This window comes from Squalius cephalus, assembly GCF_949319135.1.
Source record: "Squalius cephalus genome assembly, chromosome: 20".
Classification (NCBI taxonomy): domain Eukaryota; kingdom Metazoa; phylum Chordata; class Actinopteri; order Cypriniformes; family Leuciscidae; genus Squalius; species Squalius cephalus.
The window spans coordinates 7809922-7834922 of NC_137141.1; the positions used below are offsets into that span (position 1 = coordinate 7809922).

Below are 25001 nucleotides of genomic sequence, written 5' to 3' on the forward strand. Positions count from 1 at the left end.
CCACTAGACTTTTACGGAAAAATTTCGTTTGGTCCCCGGGGGCCACTCCCCCCCCCGCGCTGGGCCCCCCCAAACCCAAAAAATGCAGTTTTTCCTAAATAACTACCTGAACCGTGGCACCGAGGATGAAGAAATTTTTATGGTATGTTGGTCTTAAGGGCCCACATCAACCTAGCCCATAATCGATTGTCAACGTTTTTTTTTTTTTTTCCCGTCATCTACTGAATTTTTTCGTCAACGATACCAGGGACACCGAAACACCGGGGAACATGAAATTTGGTGGGCATGTAGCCCCACTAGACTTTTACGGAAAAATTTCGTTTGGTCCCCGGGGGCCACTCCCCCCCCCGCGCTGGGCCCCCCCAAACCCAAAAAATGCAGTTTTTCCTAAATAACTACCTGAACTGTGGCACCGAGGATGAAGAAATTTTTATGGTATGTTGGTCTTAAGGGCCCACATCAACCTAGCCCATAATCGATTGTCAAAGTTTTTTTTTTGTTTTTTTTCGTCATCTACTGAATTTTTTCGTCAACGATACCAGGGACACCGAAACACCGGGGAACATGAAATTTGGTGGGCATGTAGCCCCACTAGACTTTTACGGAAAAATTTCGTTTGGTCCCCGGGGGCCACTCCCCCCCCGCACTGGGCCCCCCCAAACCCAAAAAATGCAGTTTTTCCTAAATAACTACCTGAACCGTGGCACCGATGATGAAAGAAATTTTTATGGTATGTTGCTCTTAAGGGCCCACATCAACCTAGCCCATAATCACTCATTTGTGATTTGCGCCCCTCCCATAAAAAATGAAAATGCAATATTATTCTGCTTTAATCGCCCCTATCTTCAGTTGAGATGTTCAGAACTGCACCATATTTCATGTGTATGATTAACTTGACATCCTCTGGGGGTATGCTAAGTTTCGTAGAATTTCATCCATGGGGGGGTATAAAATAAATTCATTTATGTGAACATTTAGTGACTGTACACTCATCGGCCTGTAGATGGTGCTGTTGAGCGAAGGGTTGCTGGTTTAGGATGATACTGTCACACACACACATGCAGGAATACAAACAAACGCAAGCATGCACACACACTGACATCCACATGCACAGACACACACACACACAAACACACACGCGCACACACATGTACGCACGCATACATACACGCACAGATACACACACACACAGACACACACATACACAAACACACACACATACACACACACACAGACAGACATGCACATACTACTACTTTTTTTAGGTATCAGCCATATACCCGATTTACCAATACCCAATGTGTTATGCTTGGGCAGTATACTAATGAGGTGGGTGGGACATGTTTCATGCCATGTTAGATCACATCCTGAGAGTCTACGCTTTCAGAAAATATATAGTTTATATAGTTGAATCAGTTTTCTCTTCATGGTACAGACCAAAATGTATTATGTGTACACTTTCTTCACCTAAATCCATAAAATCCCATTAATTTCAATGGGACATTTACTTAAGTGTTCTACTAGGTACAGTGGGAATGAGTTTAATTTTGTTAACATTGTTTTTTTAAAACTCTGGGACCAGGGCTACAAGATAAAACCACTTTTTTGGGGAAAAAAAGTTTTTTATTTCAGTAAAACACAACAAACCCATGCCAAAGTCAGATAACTGACTTTTACCATCAACAGGTACCTCAACCGTTTGGTAGAGGTTTGTAGAAATTGAATGGGAGGGTCCTTTGAAAAAAAAATCACAGATTTTTCATACTTAGTATGTATAAGTATATTTTTTGTGGAAAGCCAGTGCAGGCCTGAGCGGCGGTCATATTTTGTACCGCCATGCGGTACATCTAGTTATACATACTTCTGTGTCAGCTTTGTAGTTTCACTGATGTTATATTAATGCAATTATTATTGTTTTTCCATGGTTAACCTAATTTGTTCATAATCATTAAACTAATTGTAAAAACTCACATCAATAAGTGTACATTATTTGATGTATTTTTGTATTCATTATTTTTCTCCTATCCAGCTTATCCTATCCCGGCCATTATAATGAGATTAATCAAGGTATACATTGTTTCTTGTTTATTTAATATTCGACCAAAAAATGTTCAACGATTTTTACCTTTGTAAAATAGGTATTGGCAACAACAATGCTGATAGGCTACTCATAATTTCAAGGTAATGTTGTGTCTAAATTGGAATAAAGGGAAAGATCATTTTTGTTTTGGTCAGGAAAAAAAATAATCAATTTATTGTGTAATAAAGACTGCAAAAAATTCCATTGACTCTGAAAAACCTAGAAAAAAAAACATCTCTAATGCTCACTAAGGGCTTTTAATTCACATGATCCTTCAGAAATCAGAGAGAAGATTCTGAAGATTCTGATTTGCTGCTCAGGAAACATTTCTTACTATCATCCATGTTGAAAACAGTTGTGCTGCTAATTTTCCCAGGATACAAAGAAAAGCCTTTATTTGAAATAGAAATCTTTTGTAAAATTGTGTCTTTGTCACTTTTGATAAACTTAATCCATCCTTGCTAAATGAAGGTATTCATTTCTTTCTTTTCAAAAAAAAAAAAAAAATTAAACTAAATAAACTTACTGACCAAACTTTTGACATAGTATACATATATAAATGTATAACTGTCAAACCCAAGGCTAAACAGGATTAATGTCAAGGACGAGTAACTAATGATAAGCTAATTAGTGAAAACAAACATGGGCTAAAAGATTGATTGATGTTCTCAAAACTAAGTGAAAGACAAAGAGGAAGAAACAGACAAAAAAAGACACTTTGACTTGATGGCTACAGCAGCATCCTTAGCAAAAGGTTGGCCTGTTTAATATTTAGCAACTATCATAGGGCTCTTATAGCAACCATCTGTGTGTCCCTGCGGGGTAGAGTATAGCAGGCTGCAATTTACCACATATGGCTTTTAATAATTCATACATATCTCCCTCTGTCTGTCTCCACACCTCTGCCTTCTGTGGTGTGAAATGAAAATGGGGCTTGTTAGCCAAGCTGGCAGGATCTCCCATTACACGTCACATGTCAGGGAGGGACAGGGACTTCATCTCAGTGATTGGATACTTTTTTTTTTTTTTTTTTTAAATATATAACAACATGTGTCGATTACTTCAGTGTACATTTTTTTTAAATGGTCACTGCAGTGTGAGTACAGTATATAGGCTTATAATAATATATTAAAGGGCACCTATTATGCAAAATTCACTTTTACATGGTGTTTGAACATAAATGTGTGTTGGCAGTGTGTGAGCAAAACCACCCTAGAATGATAAAAATCCACCCAGTGGTTTTTTTACAATCTCAAAAAATCATAAGCACTGTCTCAGAATGAGCTGTTCTCAGATTCGGCGCAATGTGACGTAGAATTGAGCAGGCCCCTCCCACGGCTGTTGAGTGACACTTCAGTTTGAGCCTAGACCCGCCCTGAGTGAGCTGGACACAGAGTCCGACGCTTGAGCAGCTGTAGACAAGAATGTCTCCTAAGCGATTGAGGTGTGTTGTTGATGGATGTAAGAATGAACATAGCAGTCTTCATTTATTCCCGTTGTTACTCAAGGATGGATCTGTACTGTTTGTGATCAAGCTTACACTCTCCGGAGCAACAGGCCTAACGTGACTGGACACGGAAGAAATGAAAGTGCGAGCGCGCTCTTTATGACAGCTCTTCGAGTCATTTTACGGATATAAGGTTTACCAGTTTATTTAGCACCCACTGAAAAGGTGTGTATATTTGTTTACTGTTAGTTGTAACGAGTGTTTTGTGTACTTCGCTGTGTATGTTGTTGATAATGAAAGGGAGAGAGAGAGAGAGAGTTTATGGATAAGACTTTAATGCGCACTTCTTATACTATGTTTATTCAGCTCTTACAGAGATTCTCTGGAGTAAAACTAACGCTCATCTTTTGTGTGATGTACAATAAACTTCACTGAACTCGTCAGTATATTTTGGTCATCATTCGGACAGGTTTTGCTACAGCAGGCTTGTATTAGTGGATAAAAGCAGATGACAAATAAGTTATAACCATAATTAAACTAAACTATACCTGTTCTATGTCCATACAGCATATATTCTCTGGCTCTGTGGGCATTATTGTCCGACTCCGAGTCGAAATGAACACCGCAACTGAGAGTTTCTGTTCTGATATTATCAGATGAGATTGTCCTGACTCTGAGCGCGAGCTCGTGAGGCTCCGCCCCCTGTGCCGTGCAGCAGCAGTTAATTTGCATTTAAAGGGCACACACTAAAACAGCGCTTTTTTTCTGAGCCCCAAAAAATTACAATTTAAACATGCTGTAAAAAATGATCTGTTGGGTATTTTGAGCTAAAACTTCACATACATACTCTGGGGACATCAGAGACTTATTTTACATCTTGTGAAAAGAGTCATAAAAGGTGCCCTTTAAATGTCAGAAATAATTTATTTAACAAATCTGGCAGTTTGGAGTGGAAGATCTTTGCTTCTGAAAATGTTTTAGTGGCATGCAATACAATCTGTGAATTAGATTATACTGCATATAATAATTTGATGATTTTGATTTCTAGAGGTTGCAGCAATATTATCCCAAACAACCTTCCATTTATTATCTGTATGGACATTCCAGGTCATTACTCTATAAAAAGCAATTTAGACATTTATAAAGGTTTATAGTAACATTCTAATATTTTAGCATACTATTTGGAGATCTAGTCGATCCAAGAGCCAGTTTGGTTCACCAAGGTGAATAACTAATGCATTTTTATTAAATTATTTTCAATGATTATTTTTTAGTATTGATTTTTGTTTTCAGATTAAAAAAAAAATCCCACTGAGCACATTGGAATACATTCTGGAATTGCTTGATCTGAGAAGCATATAGGTGATTTTGCTTTACAAGATGGCCAAAATGAGGTGAAAAAAATAAATAAATAAAAGCTCTTGGAAGAACAAGCTCTTGGAGTCGCATCTATGACGCCTTAAAATGTTTGTACTCGTAAAACTACCCCAATACAACCGCACCCGATACCACTTTAAGGGGCCGTTCACATATCACGTCTAAAAACGCGTGGAAAGCACGGCCGCACCGCTTTCTCCTTCTTTCCACAAGTGCTTGCACTCCCGTGGCATCTGTCGTTGCTTGGAAAAACTATTATGAGCGTGCTTCCCGCGCCCTTCATTTGAAATAACGAATTTGCACACGCAAAAAAGGCGATATGTGAACGGCCCCTTATGGCGACGTGACATTAGCCCTGATTTAGGTATAAAGATTGATTTTTCTCAAACATCAACACTGCTTTCATCAAAAAGAACCTGCCTCTCACTTTTCCGAAAAAGGCTTAGTCTTAAGTACTGTACTAACATATGATAACATATAATTTCAGTTGTTCTGCTTGTTCAGTTGTTCTTCAGTTACATTTATGTGGAATGGGTGGCAGTGACATGTTTGTTTAGGAAAACACCAAGTTGAATGTTAAAATGTCAGCAACAACATCAGTTGTATATTTACTTTGTTACAGTCAGAAAGTGAAAAACACCTGATGAAAATAAAACATTGTTAGAAGAACTGTAATGGTATTATTAAGTACTCATATTGATACTTGGTATTGGTGAGTACCCAAATGTAAGTACTTGTACTTGTACTTGGTCTGAAAAAAAGTGGTATCGGTGCATGCCTACTTTTTATTATGGAGCACGTCCTGCAGTTTAGCAACAGTAGACTGTATTTCATGACAATCACTGATCTAGCTGATTTGGACATTAAGTTTGGGCTTTCAGGGAGGAATGAAAGCGCACCGCTGTGAAGGAAAAAAATGCTCTTATACAGCTCTAGTTTCTTGCTCTCATTGGTGTAGGGTTGCTGTTGTTGTAATGTCTCCAAAGACATTGCAAATGTATTTTCAAACACCTGGTAGAACTGCCAGACCAGTGAATGTTGTGACGCAATTTTAGCTGCGCATAGAGAAAATGTCTAGCGAGACTTGCATTATCTGGCTCTTCTGATCGGCCTTTATAGAGACCACTGATCAGAATACATAAAGCTATTATCGGCCAATACCAACCGGCGCCCGATCAATCGGAGCACCCTTGCTAGGTAGCTCACTGGGTTTTGGAATATAGCTATTTTTTGCAGGTCAACAAGGGGTCAAACTTTAGAAGCATCTATATTTCTACAAGGAGCCATGCTATACTACATGTGATCCAGCAAACCAGCATCCCTTACCTGAGGAAGACCACTGTAAGAACAGCAGCTCAAATCACTGAAATCCTTTTCACAGGGACAAAGCCAAAAGAAAAAAATTAGGGATTTTCCATTTATATACAGACTAAGGTAGTTTACTGGGTGGCAAAGAAGTGCAACAGACTCAACAAAGCAAGCATTTTAGCTGCCACTTTTTATTCCAAACAACACAGTGCTCTAATTGTAGAGACAGTCCCCCTGCAACAACCTGCTATTAAATGCCTTGCTCAAGGGCACGGTCATGACAGGAAATCTATAAACTTCTCCGGCTCATGGGTCACCCCTCTCTAGGTTTAAACAAACGGCCCAGTGCAGTTCCTTAACTGCCGATTTACCACCATTATTAGCACAGTGCAGAAACATCTCAACAGGGAGGAAACATCATCAGCTTCATCAAAGTCGCAAGGCTTTACACTTGATAACCAGAAATGAAACCCTACATCCTAAAATATCCCCTTTATTATCTTGGTGCATTTCTGAGAAAGGAGGTGGGGATGGGAGAAAGAACAACATTTTTAATCCAGTCAGCTCTGTAATTACTACCCTTAGAGTCTTTATTTATCAAATTCCTGTTATGTACACCTGTGGGAGGAATTTCCCACCAGCATGACGCATGAGTTTCAAAACATAAAAAGGTAGGAAAATTGATATGCAAATATGCTTTCTTAGCATTGGTGTAACGGCACACAGTCACGACTGGTTAAATCAGACAGAGTGAGTGCAGTACCTGAGAGACAGAAGGCTTCTTTTCATGACCTCGCTTGGTAAGAGTATCCAGGCCCTTCAGGGATGAAAAGACCCCTTTCTTACTGCGACCTCGATGGGAGAGAGACAGAGAACGCTTTCGCATTGTGGCCTCGTCTCTGGAACAGATCTGTAGAGTAACAGAGAGATTGGCATTAATGGCAACTAGGCAAGTATTTCAGTTTTGGAAATGGCATCCGCTTGCAGTAATTTCAGATGAAAAGGGCATTGGGAATTTGGGATTAGAGCACAACTGTTTATTATCTCAACAGTCCCATTAATTTTTAACAATAATGTATAAACCTGTCACAACTTAATTTAAAAAAAAAGAAGAAGTGTATAATAGCTGAATTCCCCATGAAAAACTAGACTACCCACAGTCTTGATGAATCTATCAGAGAAGTCACTGTCGCCATGGAAATGAGAATCATGCCAAAAGACCTCAGCAGCAAATACAGACTCCCATGAAGCACTGCACATGGCAATCAAGTCTTCAAGTCTTCAAACTTATATATCTGAATATTTTGCAATTAAACTGCAAATATATTGTATTTTAATCTTATTATAAATGTCTCTAAATCAAACATTTTTAGGGTTGGGCAACGATTAATCGCGATTAATCTAATCCATAATAAAAGTTTGTGTTTACATAATATATGTGTGTGTACTGTGTATAATTATTTTGTATATATAAATACACACATATGCATGTATATATTTAAGAAAATTGTGTTATTTATATATAAAATATTTATATAAAATATAAATTATGTATAAATTAGTGGTGGGCATAGATTAATTTTTTAATCTAGATTAATCTCACTGTAATCTTGGAATTAATCTAGATTAATCTAGATTAAAATGGCTCATGTGAATTCTGCCAAAGGCATTCAGAATATGTGTGCTACCCAAATAATGACTAAAGGGCACGTGTTTCTTAAATACAAAGTGACATTTAAAAGAACTTGTGAAGAAATGCCAGAGTTTTTTTTTTTTTATTAAAACTAAAAAAACATAAAGTATGATTTTTTTTTTTTTTTTTTTTTTTTTTTTACTTTGAGCAATGATGGAGCTATAATAGACTCTTCTTATGAGCATATAAAACAAAACAGCTCCTTGGAAAAAATTAAATGTAGCCTAATATTTTAGTAGTTATAAACAAAGGTCTATTTTTAGTTCAGATTAACATTTGAAGGCAGCAATTTTATTCATAATGTCAAAATAAAACCAACGTAATGTTACTTGAAAGCATTATAGCCTACTATTCCTGCCAAACTTCCATGGTTGCAGTTAGTGTTACTACAGTAAATCCATGGTAAATGTTGCAGATCTGTGGACACTGGATAGTTCATTCATGGCACAATGTTTCTTCCTGGCTTCCACTGTGCTTCCTGGCACTGTTTGATCCGTTAATAACGGAGAAATGTGAATGTTTCTCACTAGATCTCGCAGCAATGTTATTACTTAAAGGGTCATTTCACCCGTGGAGACATGAATGTGTATTGAAAGTGGGTCATTTATGTAGAAGAAATGTGAAATTATTTTTGAATTTGGAGCTTTCTAGACTGAGAAAAGCCAGAAAATGTATTTTTGGCTTATGTGGATGAAAGACAACAACTCCCAGAATGCACTTGCTTCGCTGCCCTACAAGGCCACTCCCAAGCCACGCCTACCGGTAAGACAGCGCTGCGCAGTTGAAAACAAAAACATCAAGGCAAGGCTAGGCTACGAGTGAGTCTCCGTGACGAGTTTGCCCAAAATGTCCGGGATTCGGCTTTTGCGTTCTACAGTCGCCATTCATCATGTTTACTGTGGCGAGCAGGACGAGGCTGAGGGGCGCGGGAGAACGGCGCGAGGCCGGTGGCGTGATTACTGACGACCGACACCTGTGAGGCACTGTTCTCGTATCTCGCACGGAGGAGCAGGTATTTTCTTAGCAATGGTAAAACACACATCAACCGATCACGCCACCGGCCTCGCGTCTTTCAACCGATCACGCCACCGGCCTCGCGTCTTTCTCCCGCGGCGCTAGCCTCGTCCTGCTCCCTGTATTACTGTGATTACTAATGAGCGCGCCTGTGAGATGCACCGGTCTCATGGGCTATCTCTCACGGAGGTGCGGGTATTTTCTTAGCAATGTTAAAACGCAAATCAACCGATCACTTGTTTAGCATTCATGTAAACATTACATTCAGATTCACCAATCAGGGTGAATTCAGTTAGATTGAAACAAAAGGTGAGCATGTAAACAATGGATGGCGACCGCAGAAATTAAAAGCTGAATCCCGGACATTTTTGTCGATCTCGACGGCCGGACATGTCCGGGAAATAGAGTATGGTAACCCCTACTACTCAGCTTTCTTCGTCCCTGTTTTCTGCAGGTTTCTGCCGTTGAAATCAAACGCACTCTCGCACTGATCTGTGATAGGTCTGTTAGCGCATTAGGTCCAACCCCCTATGGGCGGGTTTGAAAGGGTGGATCTAGTGCTTGTAGTCTTAACAGAAATCCCCCCCTCTTACACTTCCTCCTACAATGACGCAAAATGACGATTTTTGCGTCATTGTAGGAGGAAGTGTAAAGAGGTAAATACAGATTTCTCTCGTCTCGGGGGAAAATGAAAAAATGTTGCATGACCATTCAATAGTATGACTGGGTTTCTAACAATGCAAAACTTAATGCAAATGGGTGAAGTGTCCCTTTAAGTAGCGAATTCAAATGCTTTCTTTACTGGATCTCTTATTAGCGCTGTGTAGTAACAGTGTCGCATGATCAAGAACGGCTCGCGCTGCTTTGGTCAAAACTGATAAACAACTGTCCGTCAACCACACAATAACGAGTAGCTCAGTTTCGTTCCGCTTGCATTACGTTTGCCAGTTGATGTTGGGCAATGTTGACCCGCCTACATTTGAAATAACGAAATTTTGGTCGGCAGGAAAAATGGTCCAACGAACCGTTCGGTTTGAAAATGTGTACCGAGTATACATCCGCGCTAAACTATCAAGGTGAAAGTCATCATAGCTTGCGTAGTAGCCTATAGACCCAGCTCCCAACCCAACTTTGATAATAGATTAACAGCAATATTTTTTTTATCGCCCGATAAGAGTCTCACGTTAACGCAGCACGTTAACGCCGATAATGGCCCACCACTAGTATAAATATGTATACAGTATATACATGCAAATATTTCTTAAATGTATACATGCATATGTGTGTATTTATATATACAAAATAATTATACACAGTACACACATCGCGTAATTTACAATGCTTTGGGATGAGTAGATAATAGTTTATAACTTATGCATCTTTGCAAACTTTGTTTTAAAGCAATGTCATCGGAAGACAAAGTTGTGATTCAACTTGTGATTTTTTTTTAGATCTTCATGGAGAAAATGAATTAGAAACAATATTTCCGGAACCACTAAAAAAGTGGGCGGTAACTGTAGTGTTCAAGGATACTAACCAGTGCGTGGAAGGAGGAGACGGAGAAGATTCCCAGTCGGGCCAGTGCAGCTTTGGTTGGGCGGCTGGCCGTGGCCAGGAGGCTCTTGGGATTGGGTAACTCGCTGCCCTGCAGACTGGCCAGGTAGCAGCGCATGCGGAAAAGGTCCATGTTGAAGCGCTCAAGATTCTGTTCCCACTGTTGGATCTGTCCACAAATTAAAAAAATTGTTGGTGAGGAAGAGCATCGCATCCACCACAAACTTTAACAAACTTTCCTTTCACAAGAATCATCTAAGAGTGATCTATGGTGGCAGAAACAGCATGAGTAATGGATCTCTGGGGCTGTAATTGCTCTCAGATGTGAGTGGAGCATAAAGGGAGTTTTTTTCCTCCAATATTCAATTGCCATTATACTTTGCAATAAAATCTCATAGGGGAAACAATTGGATTGAATGCTTTGCTCTTTTGACAAAACCGATGAAGAAAAAAAAAAAACATTCCAGGGCCAGTAGTCACAGCTCTATGAACATTATCAGTTTGCAGAAGAAAAACACTCATCTCACAAAGCTAGACATTCAACTAGACTGGTCAATACTGCAGACAAGAACCTCCCACTTAAACAGGAAGAGATTGTCTGTCCGACATGTAACATGACCAGCGTTTGTTTTGTTTTAAATGTATCATAGGCCCTTTCTACACCGTCTGAGGCCACAATTAATAAAAGTCTATCTACACCAATAATGTTATTATTGTATATCGTTCACTCATTATTTTTATGAAAAATAAATACAAATATTTAATTTAGCAATAGATAATAAAAAAAAAAAAAAAAAAACACAGCTAATCAGGGCTTGACATTAACACCCGCCAAATGTGGGTGTATTTCAGCAGCGGCGTGTAAAGCAGTCATTCATACTAGCCACTTTGGATAGAATTTTTTTATAGAATATATACATTTTTCAAATGTAGTCTTTTAAAGAGGCATCTGAAATCATAAAGTGCAACGTAGTGCTGTCAAAAAATATAGATTTTTCATTACATATCAATACTAAAATATCTGAAATGCTTCCATTACTCATTTTCAGCAGAATAGATACAAAATACCAGCTGCGCTTTCTTTCTCTCTCATCTCTCCGACAGTGAGTGACACACAAACCCTCCTCCCCTCACTCACTGCTTTCATTTGCTCCAGATGAATATTGTTGGTGTTACAGGGTTGTTGGTTGAATTTTGGCGTGGGATTGCGCGTACTGCACATAATTTTACTAATTCCCGCAGATGTTGTGCTCAAACCCAAAGTGCGCTTACATTAAAGCCGCCTCTCACTACTAAATTGAGTTCTTTTTGCTGCTTATTGCGCATAAATGGTCAAATAGACACAAAACAATGTCAAAATGCCAGTCAGTTATGTTTTAAGTGAATGTAAACAGTTGAGAAAGAAAACACATGTATAAGATTATAATGGAGCTGTGTGTCTTAAAGTGACAGCATCCTAATATATCTGCTGCCAAATTATAAGATCATATTAAAAATATCTATATGGCAGTTTACCCCCATGGAATTGGTGTCAAAATTGTGGCCAGTGAAAATGCTGAGTGGCTAGAAACTTTGGAAAACCACTAGCCACAGGGGGTCGAGCAAAAAAGTTAATGTCAAACCCTGCAGCTAATCAATAACGGCACTTTGGAATTGATGATGTTACTTTTGTTTGTAGCCTGTATGCTTTGATTTGGGCTTTCAGCATCAATTCATACCACTGGCAATGAGTCTAGAGACAATGTGCCATTACAGTTTCTTGGCTTTTGGTTTATTAAATCCTACCAACTCAACCCCACACTGTTAAATCAAGTATAATGAGGCTGGATAGACACTGTGTTGTTAATCATGGGTCATGGGAATAAGTAACCATAAGTCATGGGAACTTACCCTAACACAGCAGTGCAGTTTTAGGAGTGTGACACTGGATACCGGCATCCTCCCATTACTACAAAAAGAGAGGCCTGTTTGCTGTAGCTCAGAGCCCATTAAGAACACACTAGCTCGCCTAAGTCTTGGAACCTGTTTGAGAAATTTGTTCTAATTGTGTCCCAGGGTATTTGATACCGCATCAGCTGATAGCTACCTGTGTTGACTAGGTGAAGATATAATAGTTGAAAGTTCTCATAGTCTGTTCATTGACTATCTGATGCACATAGGCTTAATTTGCGGGTGGGACGGGTGGGGCATGTCCCCACCACTTTTTTTAACATCTCACGGCATGGATGTACCTAATGCAAAGGAAACATCTCCAGTTGTCTAGAAGAGTATTCATTTAGTTAGTTTGTGTTAAATAAGAGGCAATCTGGCACTGGAATGTGTCGTTTTTTAACAGTGTTGCCTCTGTTCTCTCGTGGCTCATGCACAGTCTTTACATATAGACGAGCGCTTCAATCTAACGCTGTTGTGGGGAGCTGAGTCTCTCTCTTTGTTACGGTGAAATCACAAAACAAGATGCACACAAATGTGTCCATGCTCTTGATATACAATCACTGATGAACATTTTTGTTTAAGAAAAGAAAAAGAAAAAGACAAAGCTATACGAAGAACCTCTGGCACGCTTACCAGAAATGTTCCCACGAGGCCATTAGGACATACAAACATCAAATGTGTACATATACTCACTGACATAAAGTCAGTGACAACTTCTGAGACTTGAAACAAAGTGGATGCAAGACATGAGCAAGACTTGAGTTTGGGAGGAAGGGTGAGGGGAGGTCAGTGGAGACTTTAAACTGCCCAGTTGGCACTGACTTGTGGAGACAGACAAGACTTCAAAGTAGTCCAGTTTCTCAGGCCATTCTAACCTCTTCCCACTCTCCAAATCCCTCATCCAGCCTGGCACCCCTCTGACTCCCCCTTTGACCTTTGCATCAACTTCAGAGGTTCCCATGAAGCATTATCTTGATTGTTATCAGGCAGTGGGAGAAAACTACTAATACCATTGGTCAACTAAAGCTATGTGGGTCATGCAACCTCTAAAGCGGTATGTGGCAGTAAGATTAGCATGCCTTCTGTTAACATGACTAAGCTCTCAATGATTAAACCCAATGTTTAAGACAAAACGGGGAACTTAGTAAATTCTTAACCTTGTCAACACATACACATCTCACCACAAAGCCTCAAACATAATGACTTGGTAAAAGCACTAAACTTAATGGTAAAATCATCACATGTGCACCTTAATTGTCTAAGAAATTCATGCACTTTTCTGTCTTTCCTTGTTCAACATATCTCACTTAATAGTACATATCAAGGATAGCTGAAACAAAAAAGGACTACATAACGGTGTTACACCAAATGAACTTGATTGGTTGCTTACCTGGTTTTCAATAGCCTTTCTATTTTTGGGGTCACCAACGATGGACAACTGCAGCTCTGCCATTTTCCTCATCTTGCCATCCATGTCGATCTTCTGGAGAAGACCACGGATCTGCCCACGTAACAAACGCAGTGTGTCCTCCTTCCCGTAGCGCTTCGCAAACAAAGACGCACTAGCCGAATGAATGGCAGTTACCCAGTTCTCCAGGTCAGTTTGGTTGGAGGCCTAGAGTGGGAAAAAAACATACAAGGAAGGAAATGTTACATTTTATACATAGAAATTCCTGTATCAGTATCACAAATAATGTTATTTTATTAGTGACCTAGAAACTTTATACTTCATTTTTATTCCTACAAAATGTATGCATTTTCAATTATATTATGAGGTCTAGATTTTCAGTGTCTCAGACTTTTGGACCCCACTTTGTATTTGTCTAAAAAAAACAGATTTCAAGCATTTAAGTTTATGCCTGATATCATAAGGTATTTATTCCACCAGAAACATTACTGACAGGTAATGTGTGTGTAGTTTTTTTATTTACACACTGCACTAATCAGCATTTGGAATAGCAAGAGATTGTCTAGCTAACTAAGCCAGAAAATTTTGCATAATATAAAAATGGCAGAGCTTACACTGAGAAAAAAGTCCTATCCATTAAAAAATGATCAGTCATTCTTACAACAACAAGCAAGTGGCTGGTACTCAGCGACATAATGGCCTGACACTATACTGGAAACTACTCTTATTTCAGTTAGTAACATCAAAAAAACTAAAACACACTATTCCCAGTTGAGTTGCAAACACAAAGAGCATGCTAAAACTATTTAAAGTCTAAGTATTTTCATCATATAAATTGCAATGCACAGCATGAGGACTACACCTTCAGCTCCACTTCAGTTGCGGCACATTGCTTCCGCTCTGCAAACACGCAGCTTCTGCACTGCTTATAATCTGCTAACCCATCCAGTGTGAAATTAACAAGAGTTTGTAAGCTCAGGTTTTTAACTGACCTGAAAAAGGTAGACATCACCATAGGTGTTACTGAGGCAGAACACACTCTCTTTCTTGGGGTGCTCAGGAACAGTCTGGACTACACCATCCTCTGCTAACAAGGCATAGCATGGAGACTCTGGTTCTGAAGAGGCTTTTCCATAGGTCTCATAGAACAGCAATGTGCAACCTGCAGAAAAAAAAACCTTGCCATGATTGATAAGTTCAAGCAGTTTCTTTACTGCACAAACTTGAGTGGCACTGTAAATCACAGTGGTACTTACAGCAATCATGGCATACCTACCCTTTAGAGTGACCCAGAATTGTTTCCATTTTCGACGGCCCACTAGCTCTAGTTTGTGGTCCTTGTGTACAGTGAGCAAGGGCTTGAAGGAGAGCCATCCGGCCCGCCGAACTACACCTTGTTCTTTCTCAAACAGCAAGTCCAGCTGCTCTAGAGACCCTAGGATTTCCTGACTACTGCTCTCTGTCTCCTCTGAGGAGCTCTCACACCAGTCTTCTGGAGGCCGACCAGTCTTCAACTCCCTCATGAAGTTCTTGTAGATGTTCTGCCGCAAAACATCAGTCCCCGAATGAAGGGCACCAGCAGAGCCGCTGCAGGTGTTCAGTGTCAGAGAGTGAGAGCGGGTTTGAGACATGCCGTTGGGGAGAGTCTTAAAGCTGGAGACCTGAGAGGGAGAGCTGGTATCTGCAGTGAGGACATCCACACCACTATCAAAGCAATCGACGGACTCGCTATATCTGGGCTCCTACAACAAACAGTAAAGGGGAAATATTATGAGAATAAGGTTATATTTATGCTGAAATGTGAGCTGAAATCCTGTTTACTTTATCAAATTATCAGCTTTTAAAACAATTAATGAACAGTTTCTTGTACATAGCACAAAATCGATTTTGAAATCTGGTCATTTCAGACCATTTTTTTCTTCTTCAATATCCTAAAGAAAATATGAGTGGTTCAAATGTTTATGCAAATGTTTTGCCACAGCATTTTAATAGAGTTCCTATTCATTTCTTAATGTTCAGAGTGGTTTTTAAGCAGAAATCCATAGAAACACAAATTACCTCAATTTGAGGTATCATTCAGGTAGGTGGCAACAATTATGAGAAACAATAAGATAAGGTCACACTTTATATTAGGTGGCCTAACTACTACATAACTACTATGCACTTAACCATTTGATAAAGTTTACTTATGTGCATACATGTTGGTGTATTGTAATTAAATTTAAAGTACATGCATTTAATTACCAATTTGAAGTTTAGCCCTAACCGTAACCCAAACTTTTACCCCAAAATCTAAATAAAATTCTAATGCCTAATCCTACCCTTACTCCTAAACTTAACCATACCTCAAACTCATTATCAGTAAATATGGGAATTTTGTAGTTACACAGTAAATACATAATCTTGTAGTTAATAAATATCAGTACATAGTAGTTAAGATTACTGAAAGTGTGACCCAAGGTATTTTAAAATAGCAATAATAAAAGGAAGCAACCACCACAAAAAAAAAAAAAAAAAACAAACAAACAGAGAAGTCAGTTATGCCCCGTGAGAGTAAGCTCAAGCGCAGATTTTCACAATGTTACACAAATTTATGAACAATGAAAGCCCATTCCTCCATCATAGTAGATATATTGTTTAAAGGGGTGTCATTTGAAAATCAGTTCCCTTCTGCTCTTATGAGGAGCACACTTCAAAATAAATCTGGGTAGGATCCTTCTCGAGCATCCTTCAGATTCAACACATCTCCAGCAGCTGACACTAATTACACAAGGGTTCAGACGTGCCAACAACACTGCGTAAAACTTTACACTACAGCTGAGCTCTGGCATTGACGTGGCATTATAAATGGCATTATGAATTTTTAAGGACAGACAAGTCATTTGTTGAGGTCAATTTGTAAAGAAAGACTACGCGCCTGCGCACATATTTATTCAAGCGCGCATACCTATAGACTAAACACATAATATGCATGTGCGCGCCATCAGCGTTTTCACAGATTCGCGTTTTTGGGGCTTACACGGAGATGATAACATTTTTCCAAATTTTTCAACACTTGCACCTTGGAACCTGTTTCAAGGTTTGCGTTCTCAAGCCACCGGGCACTATTGTTGTGCGAATGAGCCGACCGGAGTGCGTTAAGGGTTTTTTGTTAGAACGGTGTCGTGTTAACGGCCCCTAATTTAGTAACTAATGATCTTTGCAATGGAAGTGAATCGATCAATCAAAACTAACTTTAGCTGGACAATAACTTTATTCTAGAGCTGCTGTAAAGCCAAAATAATCTCTGTTACTTCAATTTCCTATTATCACTGTAAAGCTGCTTTGAAACAATCTGTTTTGTTAAAAGCGCTATATAAATGAAGGTGACCTGACTTGGAAATTTGCATTGGATGCCATTAAAATCATGGTAAGTCTATCCCTCACAGACTCGCTCTCATACCTGTCATGGTGGCGCTCTGAATAAGGTCTTGACTACTCAGCAGCTAATCCGTACTAAGTTGCTAAAATTACTTTAAAGCCAAATTTCATGGCTGTCTATCTGTTTTAGTCAAGATTACTACGCTTAAAATGCCTTTAGTTAAAAAAACAATTCACTGCTTTCTTATGATAAGAGCAGAAGAAAACGCAGTCACTTTGAATGACTGATTAAAGAACTAGACTGTATCATATCATATTACAAGTCTGAAGTGAGTAATACCAGAGTAATGGCTGTTTGTAAAAAAAAACCTTCTACAGACAGAAAATATCAAAGAGCTATTCTATCAAACGCAGCATAAAAGCCACAGAACAGGAATATCTCCCTACTGACGGTAAAAAAACCCAAACATATAAGATTACAAAAATAAAATGATGGCTATGAGTATTATAGTAATATAATTTAGGCAGAATGAAAAAGACTTTGAAATTTACATACACATTCAGCCAATAAAATGCATATAAGATCTAATCAGAATTAATATAGCCTATAAAATAGGCCTACATGTTAAAAAGTAAATGTAACACTTATTTTATGAAATGAGGTACTCATGGTTTTGGTCTTTCTCCAATTCCATCTTCAAATAATCGACTCCTTGCTTTCTTCAACACCATAAACAGAAATTCTCCCATGTTTCCTTTTTGAACTCACGAAATGCCAAGCACTGCTTTTGCGATGAATACTCATCATCTTCAGAGTACTAAACCTAAACTTGGGTTTGCTGTCTCATTGAACTGGCATGTTGCAGCTTTCAAAATTGTGCCCTACATGTGCTCCTGGCAAAGCAACAATGCCCGCAGTGGCACCTGGCACAAGTAACAGTCAAGACTTGCACTCAAGGAATGCACGGACTATAAACCATGTGGATAAAACACGAAAAACTTGCATAAAAATGATAATTTGTGAAAAAATAAGAAAATGTGAGCAGGGATTAATGCAAAAAAAAAAAAAAAAAATCTTCTGACTTTGAAAAACTTTTTTACATTTTTTTAGGAACTCAATACCAACAGCATTTTAAGGGACAATCTTAAGGGGGAATCTTTTCTATTCACCCTTTCTATTGTCAGTTTGTTCAATTTCGAAAGTAGTCTTTTGAAACCAAAAAGATTAGTTCAGATTCGTTTACTGATATTATATGTTTCCACTAGTAGGTGGCAACAAATGAGATTCATTTATGTGTTATGAGTGAGTCATTGCATTGATTTGTACTAAAATGCAACACTTTATTAAGATGTGTGCGCGTTTTTAAATCTATCAGGGCTCAACGCTAAGGAATTTTTTCTCTACTGGCTCGGTCAGGTCAATGGTTCAAGTGGTTGGAGTACAGAATTGATATCTCTTTCAAGACTTCATGTGTTTGAATGGTTCAAAATCGCTTGAATGATTAAATTGGCAAGACTTAAAGGCACAAGCATGATAAACTTTCGTGATGATGCAGCACTGGCCTGACTGTCCAGATAGTCCTTCAGGTCTTCCAAAGCGTTTTCATCATAAATGACAACAAAAATGGATCTATTTTCTCCATTGTGTAAACTGCTGAGCATGGCTTTGATCAAGCTATACAACAAGACAATAATAGTCTAAAATACACTTCATAAATGTCTTTATGGTATTGTAATTAGGGGTGCAACGGTACAGATAGCCCACGGTACGGTCCGTACCTCGGTTTTTGGGCCACGGTCTCGGTTCGGTTTCGGTACATGTTTTGTGCAGAAAGAGACTGCTATTTCATCCCAAAAATATGTTTTATTTTTCTTATGAGCATAAACAGAATGTCACAGTAGGAAGAACATCAATGTATGGAATAAATTAACACTCTAGTCTGTACTGAACAACACTAAGTAATACAACCTCTTCAACTATCACTTATATGAAATACAAAATGTAAACAAACACACTTCAAAATATTCAAGTGGATCCCAATTCCAAACCTTGATAACTGGTATATGAAGTGATCAATGTGAAAGAAAAAGTGCACTTTTACCTTTAACAAACATAAATTAGCTTGTGCTTTGAATAAAAAAAAGCAGAGCAAAATAATATAATGAAAAAATACTGCATTCAGGATACAAAGTGCAATGTTATTTACTCATCCACTATTGAGAGATTTTTGTGCAAAAAGATGAGTCTATCAACACTGTCTGGTGCAAGGCGAGACCGGTTGGCACTAACGATGTCCCCAGCAGAAAATTCTCAACTTTTCAGAATGCCGCAAGCGCACCGTAGGTCACGTGACAAGAACCAAACAGAGTGCAGCTGATGGTTGCTTTAGCAACGACCGACGCCTCCGGAGGCAACCGCCCTAGCGCTTTGGAAAAAGGAGAACGCGGCGCGCCTAGCGTTTTCTACGCGTTTTTAGGCGCGATATGTGAACGGCGCCTAAAGCAAAAACTAAAAGGATCAGCGCGAACTCAATGGCAAAACCGAAGTACCGCGGGACACGAGGGTAGATTGTCCCGTGCAGGGCTGACCGAACGGTCCGGTATTTTACCGTGTACCGTTGCATCCCTAATTGTAATATATTGTCAGTGTCATATCAAATTTACACGTTAAGAATTTACACATTACATTGAAAAATGTATTCATTCTGTTTTTGTTGTGAACAAGAACGACTTGATAGATTGATCTATGTTCACGAACAAGAGTAAACGCTGACTAGTTCAGTGACTGATTTATTGGAACTGGACATATCCATTTGGTAGGTCCAACCCAATGAAATACATTTCACTAGCAAACTACTGGCTCTTCTAAATAGAGCTTCAAAGAAGAGAGTCTTCAGTGAACGAGAAATGTGAGTCTGTGTATGAAAGTAAACAAGAGTCCTTCACTTAAAATATTAGTTCAAAAACACTGATTTGTTCACAAACGACACATCACTATATACAGTGCGTGGTCTCTCCAAATGACACAAATCCATCGTAGCGACAGAGAACTTTAATCCCTGTTTAAGTGATGTGAAAATGAGAAAATGTGAAAAAGAAAAGGTGTCAGATCTTCTGGGTTGGCTGCTTACAGGCAAATGAGCCCACAACCAAGTTTCTAAGATATTTAGATTCCTAGATATGGTTAGGAATTTTGAAAAATGAATGATTAAGCACACTGTTATGATTGGCTAAAAGCATCTTTCTCCCTGCTACTGTACCTCACTGCTCACCGCTATACTGGGCAGGTTAAATAAGTAAAAATGTAAACTAGACATTGGCCCCGTCCCAAATGGCACACCTTATATCAGGGGCGAGGCCAGAAATGTTCAAAGGGAGTGGGCCTTCATAAAACACGGTAGAGCCCTGCACGGGCCTCAAATTTAGGCCCGAGCCCGGCCCTGGCCCGAGACGCTCAGGCCCTAGCCCGACCCGTGTCCGACAGCTCATCAGAATTATCAGCCCGAGTCCGACCCGAGCCCGTTGTTTGTTTTTTTTTTTTTTTTGTTTTTTTTTTCATTACACAGCGGCAGCCTGCCCTATTTGCAGCCATTAAAATAGCTCAGTTTTGTTAGTTATGTTTCTTTGTTAGTTATGTAAATTAATGTTTCTTTTCATTTCTTTATTAGGTTAATTTAGACAAATGTTTGGAGCATTTTTTTTTTTAAATGACGACCAAGCAAACCCAGCCGACAGCGAGTAAAACATGTTTGATCAATTGAGCCTCTCAAATCAATGCTATAATACTTTACTTGTCTACAATAAAATCAATAGATATAAAAAACTTCAAGCATATCACACAGACAGTTAGTTTAATAAATGTTTATTTATTAAACCACAGTGAGTCAATTTTTTTTTTTTTTTTTTGAAATACTGAGGCAGGCTCAGGCTGCTCGCAACAGCGCTTGCAAACGAAATGAGCAATAGCCTATAAACAAATTAAATTAAATAAATTAAAAACAAACTTGCAGATTATCTTACCTCAAAAATGCACCACAGAACATGGCCATTATTTTTTTCCAGTGGTTTCCAACAGTTAAACGAAAACAAAGTCCAATCAAACGAAAAACATCAGAGGTTTCCAACAGTTAAACGAAAATAAAGTCCAATCAAACGAAAAGTTAGAACAGTCTCTAACAGAGCATCGTGGAGAAAAAGAATAGCTAAGCATCCACAGTGGAAGGTTTTAACCCAGTCCTCCTTTCTTCTATCACGAATTTTTCTCACGCACGCGATTTTTCTCTTAATATTCTCCATTATTTGCACATGAGGTGAATCGTGGGTCGCGCTGACGGGAAACCTTCTGTGTGCGTGCGTGAGACAGACTGTCATGTCAGTCATATGTCAATGTAATTTTAAGATTAGCTGATGGCTATAATGGCCAGTATTTAAAACACGTTTTAAGTGCAGGGCACGTCCAGTTCCCGCGCGCGAGCAGAGAGATTCGCGCTCGGCACATTATATTCCGTGTGCGAGCAGAGAGATTCGCGCTCGCGCATTATATTAATGTAGCCTACTTTCACGCTACAATAATGCGCTCTCGACATTTGACAGGAAAATAACGCCATAAGTTATGAGGTTACGAAATTTCTTTCTATGTTTGTTTTTCTATCGTCAACGTCAACTTCTCATATTTTTTTTTTAATTAATGTCTAAAAATATAAAAAGCAGGATAACCCAAAAAAGGCCCGAGGCCCGGCCCGCATTTTAACTATGACGTGAAAATTGGCCCGAAGCCCGGCCCTAGGGGCGTAAAAAAGTCGGGGCCCGTCGGGCTCGGGCTGAAATGCAGGGCTCTAAAACACGGTGGGCAAAGCGTAGGCTAGAGTATGAAAACTGCACTCCAAATTACCAAAAAGTTTCAAGTTTCAAAACAGCAAAAATCAACAACCTATAAAACCTACACTGTAAAAATGTTTCATTTATTTCAACTTAAAAAAACTTTCTGTTGCTGCTTTAAATTAAGTATAATCAAATTGGCTGTCCAAATCATTTCAACCTAAACTTTATTAAAACTAAAAAATCAAGTTGAATCTCGTATAACTTATAAAAGAAAGAAATTGCTTAAATTATTTTATGAGTTAAAGTAATGTAAAAACACATGTTGCCATGACTTACTAATTAGGCTATATTTTTTAGGCAATAAAATGACTCTTACTATTTTCTATCAAGTTTGTCAGTATAACATTATATTAAAAAATGTTTAGACCTGTGTAACTATAAACATTGAGAGAATCTTTGTACCTTTACTGGTCCTCCTACAATATTAGTCTGAGACGACAGAACTTAAAATCGGAGATGATCTCATTATAATTAAGTTTGCAGGAATTTTGAAGGAAGTTTAAAGTTTAAAGGAATCACCCGGATTCATTGCTAGACTTGGTTTCTTGCAGCTATACAATTGAGATATCTAATTTAGGCTTTTTAAAGTATTAACTGATTGATATTGGCTTCACCATTTTCACGCAATTCCTACTATTACAAGTTTTACAACCTTGCGTCATAACGATAACATTGTGGGGACGGGACACAGAAACTGATGAATTATATTTAACATTTCATTTTGACAAGCGTGCACCTATAGGGATAACCGTCTGCGATTGACCATGGAAACTTGCATTTAATTATTCTTTGAACTAAATTAATAAAGTTAAAGTGTAATAAGATGTGTATTATAATTATTTATGTGTCTTCGCCACTGCTTCATGTGCACTTGTGGTCTTGCTGATTTACAATGGCCGCTTTTGACGTTTGTGTTGATGTGAAAGACGTGACATGAATGATTCCTGAAACTGTGCAGCTTTTTGAGGAGCTGTAATACAAACAATCTTATTTGAGATGTTCACCTAGCCAACAACAAAAAAAATTAAGGAGAGACGCAACCCCTAATCCCGAGAGTGAGCAATAGTTTGTTTGCATTAACTCGGAAATGCAGACTGAGGCTGGCATTGGATTTAAATCTTATTACATCACTCACTTTACTAAATAAAACTAAAACAAAGACATATTCACAAAACAGCCCTACGAGGTAAAAAATTAGCATGTTTAAAGTAAAATGGAAACAGCCATCCAAAGGATTGTCCTTACCTGAAATTTTTTCCTGGTCAAACTTCCGGTCCAGTCACTGATGCGCCTAAATCTGTTTCTGATGGACACTTTCTTTCCATTATTGTCTAGAAAAGGCTTAGGTTTACGACAAGGTAAGGTGAAGGAGGAATATTGCTCTTCCTCTGGGCCTCCTTCCGAACAGTGTTCCTCCATCCCAGACACATAGGAGGATCTGTGCTTTAAATGGCTGTCATTTGAAAACTGCAAATCCTTAACCGTAGAGAAGGTGGCAGCAATTCTGGGATCCCTGTAGAGGATGGTTGCAGTATTGGCAGCCAACGGCTCATCCAAAAAACCCACGTTTGATGAAATGATTTGTCTTTGGCTGTTAGGGGATGCACTGTCTGAATCGTTAAGTTCGACACTGGTCCCCCAGGGCAAGTCGTACAAGGAGCCATCTGAGCTCAGAGAGCTACCTTTACTGCTCTTGAAGCTGGAAACAGCCTGAGCAGCTCCAAGATGGGCGTCTAATGAGGGACATACACCAGATAAGCGAGAACTGGACTCTAATTTAGGGGAAAACTTGAGGAGCTGAACTGGTCCAGCGCAATCATCCAAAGTAAGGGCACTCTTTGAACTGCTGTTAAATTCTACTCGTACACTACCATCTTTCTTGATAACAACCCTGGGGCTGCTCTGGTCCTCAATATCCTCAAACCTGGGACTTTTCTCAAGCATCTTCATTGTGTTAATAGCATAATTATTACAGGGTTTTTTCTTCTCCTTGTGGCCGCCATACAAGCAGCCATTTTCAGAAGGCAATGTCAAGCAGCCATCAGGCAACAAGTCCTCTGAAACCCCATTCCACTGACTATTTGCACCACTCTTTAGTTTATGTGTGATGTAATCATAATGGCGGGACATAAAGGTGCGGCTGCTCTTCGACGGGGAGGAACCACAATCTACATTTCTGGACTTCAATGCAGAAAATCCTGAACCAGCACTCCAAAAGCCAAGAGGTGATAAAGCGTCTTCTTTGGCAGAGTGGACCTTGAATGAGTAGGGTTTCTGTCTACCAGGGATGATGAAGCTATTGTTTCTAGAGCCCTGGATGCTATACTGGCTCTCAGAGTTTCCCATCCTGGATCTAGAAGAACAAGAGAAAGATTCTGTCAGTAACACAAAGCTATGCTAAGTCTTTTAAATATTATTATGGATATTTTAAATTATTATGGATTATGAATGCTGTGTGTTTTGAGATTCTGATTTAGTTCTAGGGCCAGATTTACTAACAGCTTACACCAGCGCAAACCCTCTTTTGTCATTAAAAAACTACTGTCAGGATCTACTAAAGACACGCATTGAAAAATTAGCGCTGAAAAGGCGTAGATACAGTTATTTTTGCGGCTGACCTTATTGCATATGCATTTGTAGGAGTTTCCCTTTCAGGTGCAAAATTTATGGGAGGAGAGTATTTAAATGAATCATGCAAGGTGATTTACTAAGGTGTGCGCTCGTCAATTTACAGGTGTTTGCGCCATTATTTAGCGCCCAAAAAAAGCACGTCTTAAAACAGACGCTACCTGGTAGATTGCGTTGGTCATTATGGAAATGATATGACTGTGTCTGTGTTCTTTAATTTGTGAATCATCAGTAGATCACGCACAGAACTTTCCACTCCCATCAGCGCTGTTTTGGAATCGCGCTCTTACGCTAATTTGCCGTTTAGTAAATCTGGCCC

General features: G+C 39.0%; 1 protein-coding gene across 4 annotated transcripts in view; it reads right to left on the bottom strand.

Annotated features, from left to right (window-relative positions):
* tiam2a (TIAM Rac1 associated GEF 2a) overlaps nucleotides 1-25001 on the bottom strand; it is a 108335-nt gene that overhangs the window by 50353 nt on the left and 32981 nt on the right. For 3 of the 4 annotated variants that reach the window (XM_079852417.1, XM_079852415.1, XM_079852416.1), the window contains exons 3-9: nucleotides 23300-24407; nucleotides 15090-15555; nucleotides 14806-14975; nucleotides 13796-14020; nucleotides 10457-10642; nucleotides 6976-7122; nucleotides 6231-6275 (exon numbers count right to left, since the gene is read on the bottom strand). In XM_079852417.1, coding sequence (XP_079708543.1) covers nucleotides 6231-6275; nucleotides 6976-7122; nucleotides 10457-10642; nucleotides 13796-14020; nucleotides 14806-14975; nucleotides 15090-15555; nucleotides 23300-24400 — 2340 coding nt within the window. In that variant the 5' untranslated portion in view covers nucleotides 24401-24407. The remainder of the gene's footprint in view (nucleotides 1-6230; nucleotides 6276-6975; nucleotides 7123-10456; nucleotides 10643-13795; nucleotides 14021-14805; nucleotides 14976-15089; nucleotides 15556-23299; nucleotides 24408-25001) is intronic. The other variant, XM_079852418.1, reaches the window with a different exon arrangement.